Source organism: Bubalus kerabau, chromosome 1 (genome assembly GCF_029407905.1).
Source record: "Bubalus kerabau isolate K-KA32 ecotype Philippines breed swamp buffalo chromosome 1, PCC_UOA_SB_1v2, whole genome shotgun sequence".
NCBI classification, from domain to species: domain Eukaryota; kingdom Metazoa; phylum Chordata; class Mammalia; order Artiodactyla; family Bovidae; genus Bubalus; species Bubalus kerabau.
The window spans coordinates 60,113,375-60,120,994 of record NC_073624.1 but is presented as its reverse complement, the minus strand read 5'-3'; the positions used below and the strand labels follow the sequence as shown (position 1 = coordinate 60,120,994).

The following is a 7,620-nucleotide window of genomic DNA, read 5'->3' as shown; positions in this document are numbered from 1 at the left end:
AGCCTAAAAGATACTCTGAGGACACAGGTCTCAGGTATTTCTTTTCAAAGTGATATAGAGTAATAATACTTCAATATGACTACAAGGAACTTCAATATCAAACTCTGGCCTGGCTTGGGAACCTACCTTCAAGCAGTCCTCTCCCTGTTTCTGTGAGATTCATATTGGACATATTCCAGCTCATTTTCCAGAGCCATGTCCAGCAGCCAGAGATGGGGAGCATATTGTAAGACTGCATCTTTTTTCTCTGAGTGCGAATTTACACTTTAGGATCACTTTGTCCTCCTGGAAGATGAAATTGATGATGATAACCTTTATTGAGCACTTACCGTATGCCAGGCACAGACTAAGAAATTTTTATTATTAATGTTTAATCTCGATGACAACCCTATGATACAGATATTATTGTTGCTATTTCCATTTAACAGATAAGGAGAAATAGAAACTTAAAAGCCTCAGCCTTCTCTGAGATCATACTCTTATTAAATGAGATAATCAGAACCACAACCCAGATTTGGCTGAGTGCAGAATATATACTCATAACTACTATAAAAAGTGAAAGTAAAAAAGTAAAAGTGAAGTCGCTCAGTCATGTCCAACTCTTAGCGACCCCATGGACTGCAGCCCACCAAGCCCTCCGTCCATGGGATTTTCCAGGCACGAGTACTGGAGTGGGGTGCCATTGCCTTCTCTGTTAACAGCGGCTAGGCGTATTATATTTACTTGGAGCTGGTATACTTGTGACAGCCTTAGTGCCCTCGGACTCGGGCGTGCTTGGCCAGCTCCCCAGGTAGCAGCAAGCGCACGGCGGTCTGGATCTCCCTGGATGTGATAGTCGAGCGCTTGTTGTAATGCGCCAGGCGTGATGTCTTGCCAGTGATGCGCTCGAAAATGTCATTGAGGAAGGAGTTCATGATTCCCAAGGCCTTGGAGGAGATGCTGGTGTCCGGATGGACTTGCTTCAGCACCTTGTACACGTACACAGAGTAGCTCTCCTTGCGGCTGTGCTTGCGCTTCTTGCCGTCCTTCTTCTGGGCCTTGGTCACAGCTCTTTTAGAGCCCTTTTTAGGGGCAGGAGCAGACTTAGCCGGTTCAGGCATGTCTATAATGACAACACCCAACAACACAGAAAGATCTTGAAATAACCACTATACTATATTGATTTCAACTATTTTAGAAATCCAAACCCACTGGCTGTTAAGGTTCAAGGATGTTTTCTTGGTCATTTCATTTGAGGCTCATCTACTATTTCTTAATACCACTGACAAAAGCCCTAGATAAAGCCAAAACTTCTATGGTTGCTGAGCTCTTTGGACTTATGTGTTTTGAAATTAAAGGAAAGATAAATCCTAGTTGTTTCTTGGGTTTACTATAGAACTTGATAAAGAGTCATCAACATTTCTGCCAGGATATTTATCATCTTGGCAACTCTAGAGAAGGAGATGATTTTGCCTTCAACAAATTAGATTTTCCTCAAAAGTATATATGAAGTAAACACTAAATGTCCCCAGTATCATTGAGGTTTATTTTGGCACAGCTGAGCTTATGTAGGGAAGTACAGAAGAGTTCAAACATCGTCTTCTACAGTGGCTGAGGCCCTGAACAAAATGGGAGCCCGCTCTCACACCATCTTCCGAATTTCCAAGCATTTGAGACTATACTCTATGTCCAGATATTCATAGCTGTCCTCACAGTCCCCTGCCCCCTAGCCCTACAGAGCTCCCTCCACTGTGGTCTTAATCAACCCTCTTCACCTTGGAGCTACAACTTGTATTGTATCCTCTTAGAGCCCTGCTAAATATGAAGTTACGGAATTCCAAACTTCAGACATGAATAAGATCGTAAATATCACTTCCCAAGCATCTCTTTGATGCAGATAAGAAATCTAAAACTTAGACACATGCCCCAAATCATCCAGTTGCTGAGTGGCAAGGGTGGGGGAAATGCTACATCTGCCTGAGGACTCTCAGTACAGTGTTCTTTGCATTGGACCATGTTGTCACCTCCTACTCCATGCTGTCAACCAGTTAACCCCTGAAACTACTCTGTAACATAAGTCCTTGTGAACAACACTTCTCTTTCCTCTCCAATCACCTTTGTGTTTCAGCTTTTGAAGACAGGAATAACAAACAACTTTAGTGATTTAAGAAGCTCCAGGCCTAAACAGTCCATTAGATAGATAGCCTTCTGGGCAAACAGCACTTCTATTCATTGTTAAGACACATTCATCAATGGTTGTCTTTGGTTTGGCCCAACCAAAACTCTAGAAAGATCTTGGAAAGGCACAGCTTATTATAGAATGAATTATGAGATCAAAAGCAAGGATTGTGAGAAAGCTTACAGAATTTAGGATTACTCACCCTGAAGAAGAAGAAAAAGCAATGAAAGCTACTTTCGGAATCGCCTTTGGTCAAGGGGATTTATAATACAGAAAACAGTGACTTGTCTTCCATGGTTAGGATGCACAAAGAGAAATTGGGCTTAAAGTGCAGCAAGATAAATGGATGGCCCCACTGAGTGTCAGTGTGGTCAATTAGATGGCCTCTGGAGGCTTTCTATAAGCTTGACTGCAAGAGGGGACCTTGACCTGCACTATGCAGAAAGCCCTCTTATCAGAGGCACTGGAGAAGCGTGTGTCTATAATGGTCAAGCCAGGCTCTCTGCTGACGGCAGAGGCATGCACTGTGCAGTCTTGAGTTTCCCCACAATCACATTACCTAGAGTTGATTTTGTTTGCTTTATAACTGCTGAGAAATTGTGAGGAATCACCTACCACACACAAGCTTCTATCATGTGGGCAATGAAGCTTCTATTGTCATTGACAAAGGGATCAAATTTCATCCTGTCTCAAAAAGAGAGTCCAATTTTGGACCATAATCTGGTTAAAACTGCTCTCTGCAAAGAGGTTTCTAAATCAGTTTCTTTCCTAGCACAGTGGGATAAGATCTGCAATTCTCCTCTTTGAATTACTCTGGCTGTGCTCTGGGAAGCACAAAGTCAATCTTCATTGCTACCAAATCTGAAGGTTAAGTTTCCAGGCAAGAAAGGAGGTGATGCTGAAGCCATGATCAATCAGTGATGTCAACCTGCCAGAAGTAACTTATCATGGTACAGGTATTGGACATTTTAGTGTGTAGCCTTCTTTTTTTCCTCACTCCTGAGAGTCTGACATTCAGTCACTTTATTTATTTTTTCTAATTTGTTGGAAGAACGATGCAGAGAACAGAATTTATGATCTGACAGTGAAATGCTTTTTCATTACCATCTTTGCTTTATTGTACACTAGTCCTACCAGCATTTTGTCATGTCCTTTTGAAAATTTGCAACTTTTTTTTTAATTTTATTTTATTTTTAAACTTTGCATAATTGTATTAGTTTTGCCAAACATCAAAATGAATCAGCCACAGGTATACATGTGTTCCCCATCCTGAACCCTCCTCCCTCCTCCCTCCTCCCTCCCCATACCATCCCTCTGGGTCGTCCCAGTGCACCAGCCCCAAGCTTCCAGTATCGTGCATCAAACCTGGACTGGCAACTCGTTTCATACATGATATTTTACATGTTTCAATGCCATTCTCCCAAATCTTCCCACCCTCTCCCTCTCCCACAGAGTCCATAAGACTGTTCTATACATCAGTGTCTCTTTTGCTGTCTCGTACACAGGGTTATTGTTACCATCTTTCTAAATTCCATATATATGCGTTAGTATACTGTATTGGTGTTTTTCTTTCTGGCTTACTTCACTCTGTATAATAGGCCCCAGTTTCATCCACCTCATTAGAACTGATTCAAATGTATTCTTTTTAATGGCTGAGTAATACTTCATTGTGTATATGTACCACAGCTTTCTTATCCATTCATCTGCTGATGGACATCTAGGTTGCTTCCATGTCCTAGCTATTATAAACAGTGCTGCGATGAACATTGGGGTACACGTGTCTCTCCAAGGTTAATTGTGAGTTTGTTGGAGCACATGTAAATCACCAATTCTTTTTCTTCAGTTGAGAGATAAACTCTGGTTTCAAGGTAGGAGAAGCTTTTTTCATTATTCATTCCAAATGTGAAATGGCCTTTAGTTAGTTAGTTCATCTAGTTGATCTTAAAATGAAAGTCATCTTTTCAACACCTAACCCTTTATAGGTAGGCTAGTGAGTTTCCAGTTGGTAGGAAAGTGAATTATCCTCTTTAGCAAAGCTTCTTTTGTGTGGGTTGTGGGGATGGTTTAGGTATTTAGATTGTGATTCTAGTGTCTAAAAATACTCTTTCTTAGAGAAAGACAAATATTTCATATTAATGCATGTAAATGGAATCTAGAAAGATAGTACTAATGATCCTACTTGCAAGGCAGCAAAGGAGACAGACATAAAGAACAGAATTTGGACATGAAGAGGAAGGAGAGGGTGGGATGATTTGAGAGAATAGCATTGAAACATATACATCACCATATATAAAATAGATAGCCAGTGGGAGCTTGCTGTATGACACAGGGAACCCAAAGCCGGGGTTCTATGAAAACCCAGAAGTGTGGGAGGGGAAGGGGGGAGGGAGTGGGGTTCATGAGGAAGGGAACATATATATATCCATGGCCAATTCATGTTGATGTAAAGCAGAAACCACCACAAGATTGTAAAGTAATTATCCTCTAATTAAAAATTTTGAAAAAGAAAGTGTTAAAAAAAAAAAGATACCCTTTCTTACTGCTGCTGCTGCTAAGTAGCTTCAGTTGTGTCCGACTCTGTGTGACCCCATAGATGGCAGCCCACCAGGCTCCCCCGTCCCTGGGATTCTCCAGGCAAGAACACTGGAGTAGGTTGCCATTTCCTTCTCCAATACCCTTTCTTACTAACAATCCAAAATTAGAAAGTCTGAACCATACCAAATAAATTATAGTTGCAGTGGAGAAGACAGAGAAAGAGACTGAACAGTGGAGAATAATAAGAGATAATTCTAAGTACAAAAGAGGTAAATTCACGTTTGTCATTTTGATACAAGTCTTCCACTGTATACTGTATCATTTGATACAAATCTTCCCAATTTTACCTGACTTTTTTGACAGTGACTTAATCTACTGGGACCACCATAACAAAATACCATAAACTGAGGAAGCTTAAGCAATACAAATTAATTCTCTTACAGATTTTTAAGCCAGACGTCTGAGATTCGAGTGCCAGTACATCAGAGTCTGGTGAGGGCCTTCCTCTAGATTTTCAGACAATCATCTTGGTGGTGTGTTCACATGGCTTTACCCCAGTGAGTGCATATGGGAGAGAAAGATCAAGCTCTTGAATGTCTTTTCTTTATAAGGGCACTAATCCTACAATAAAGGTCTTACCCCCATGACCTCATCTAACCCCAACTGCCTCCCAAAGTCTTCATTTCCAAATACTCTTTATACTGGAGGTTGCATGTATGTTAAGTTGCCTCAGTCATGTCTGATTCTTTATGACCCTATGGACTGTAGCCCGTCGGTCTCCTATGTCAATGGGATTTTTCCAGGCAAGAATACTGGAGTGGATTGCTATGCCCTCCTCCAGGGGATCTTTCCAACCCAGGGATGGAATCTGCATCTCTGATGTCTTCTACATTGGCAGGCAGTTTCCTTACCACTAACATCACCTTAGAAGCTCAAAATAAAAATTTGGGGGATATATGAACATTCAGTCCATAACAGGCAGTAAAGCTAAAGTTCAACTAAACTATGAATCATATTCAAAAAAATTTTGAATTTTTACACAAATCTTCTTGTGTGTTTCCAGTCTTTTAAGGATCCTTCAAACATCCACATCCTCCATTCCCAGACCTGCACCCCACTGGCTGCTTTCAGCCACATCTTCATTCTTCCAGGTGGCTCCAGCTCTTCCCTTCCTGTCTTCCTCATCAAACTGTCAGTTGTCACCCCAATCAGAAAAGGGCAGCATGCATGATCAAAGGAGTGATCAAGCTGCATTTTGAGTCATTCCTTGGCAATATTCCTCCTCCTTATTCTTCATGTGCATCTCTGCAACCTGTCTTGCATGGCTCTGGCTGATCTACTCTCTCTGGCTCATCAAAGATAAGACTCTGCATAGTTCCCAAAGCCTTAGCAGCCTGGGAGAAGAACTGCATTATGGCTTACGTGGATAAAATGCCTTATAACTTACAATGCTTTCATATATACCAATTTGTATGATCCTCACTTTTATAAGATATTTACCTTGATGACACAGATCAAGAAATTAACATCAAAGAGTTGAATCCCTTGCCTGAGGACCATGGAAAGTAAGTAGTGTATTCAGGACCCAACTCACGTCCTCCCAACCACATCTCCAGGGCCCTTCCAGGACATCAGAAATACCTCAGAGAACAGCATCACGAGGTCAGTAAACCAGCCAAATGTGGCTTCCAAAGCTTTCTCCACAAACTGTAATCATGATACAATAAACTTTTTGTTGTCCAATTATTCTAAAATGGGCTTCCCTGGTGGTTCAGCAGTAAAGAAACTGACTGCAATGCAGGAGATGTGGAGACACCAGTTCTATCTCCCCTGGAGGAGGAAATGGCAACCCACTCCAGTATTCTGGAAAATTCCTGGGAAATCCCATGGACAGAGGAGCCTATGGGCTACAGTCTATGGGATCGCAAAAGAGTCAGACATGACTGAGCAACTAAAAAACAACAATGCCTGGCACACAGTTAATTATCTATAAATATAATAATAATATCTATGGGGACTTCCCTGGTGACTCAGTCAGTAAAGAATCTGCCTGCCAATGCAGGAGATACAGGTTCAACTCATATTCCAAAATGCTTTTTAAACATTAAAAACTAGCAAATTTTAATAACTGAAATTCTATAAAGGAATATGTACATGCTAAGCCACTTCAGTCGTGTCCAACTCTTTGGGACCCTATGGACTGTAGCCCTCCATGCTCCTCTGTCCACGGGATCCTCCAAGCAAGAATACTGGAATGGGTAGCCATTCCCTTTTCCAGGGGATCTTCCCAACACAGGGATCAAGCCCAGGTCTCCTGAATAGCAAGTAAATTAAGGGTAGACCTAACAGAAGCAGTGGAGAAGGCGATGGCACCCCACTCCAGTACTCTTGCCTGGAAAATTCCATGGATGGAGGAGCCTGGTAGGCTTCAGTCCATGGAGTCGCTAAGAGTCGGACATGACTGAGCGACTTCACTTTCACTTTTCACTTTCATGCATTGGAGAAGGAAATGGCAACCCACTCCAGTGTTCTTGCCTAGAGAATCCCAGGGATGGGGGAGCCTGGTGGGCTGCCGTCTATGGGGTCACACAGAGTTGGACAAGACTGAAGTGACTTAACAGTAACAGAAGCAGAAGAGATTAATAACAGGTGGCAAGAATACACAGAAAAACTATACAAAAAAAGTCTTAATGACCCAGATAAAAGTGATGGTGTGGTCACTCCCCTAGAGCCGGACATCCTGGAGTGTGAAGTCAAGTGGCTTTATGAAGCAATACTATGAACAAAGCTAGTGGAGGTGATGAAATTTCAGCTGAGCTGTTTCAAATCCTAAACGATGATGATGTTAAAGTGCTGCACTCAATAAGCCAGCAAATTTGGAAAACTCAGCAGTGGCCATAGGACTGGAAAAAGTGAGTTTTCATTCC

General features: G+C 41.8%; 1 protein-coding gene across 1 annotated transcript in view; it reads right to left on the bottom strand.

The window, feature by feature from the left end:
* Nucleotides 1-392: 392 nt before the first annotated feature.
* Nucleotides 393-7,620, bottom strand: part of LOC129641498 (histone H2B type 1-K-like) — a 62,284-nt gene continuing 55,056 nt past the window's right edge. The window contains exon 6 of the mRNA XM_055566204.1: nt 393-1,102. Within this exon, the coding sequence (XP_055422179.1) occupies nt 750-1,102 (353 nt within the window). The 3' untranslated portion in view covers nt 393-749. The remainder of the gene's footprint in view (nt 1,103-7,620) is intronic.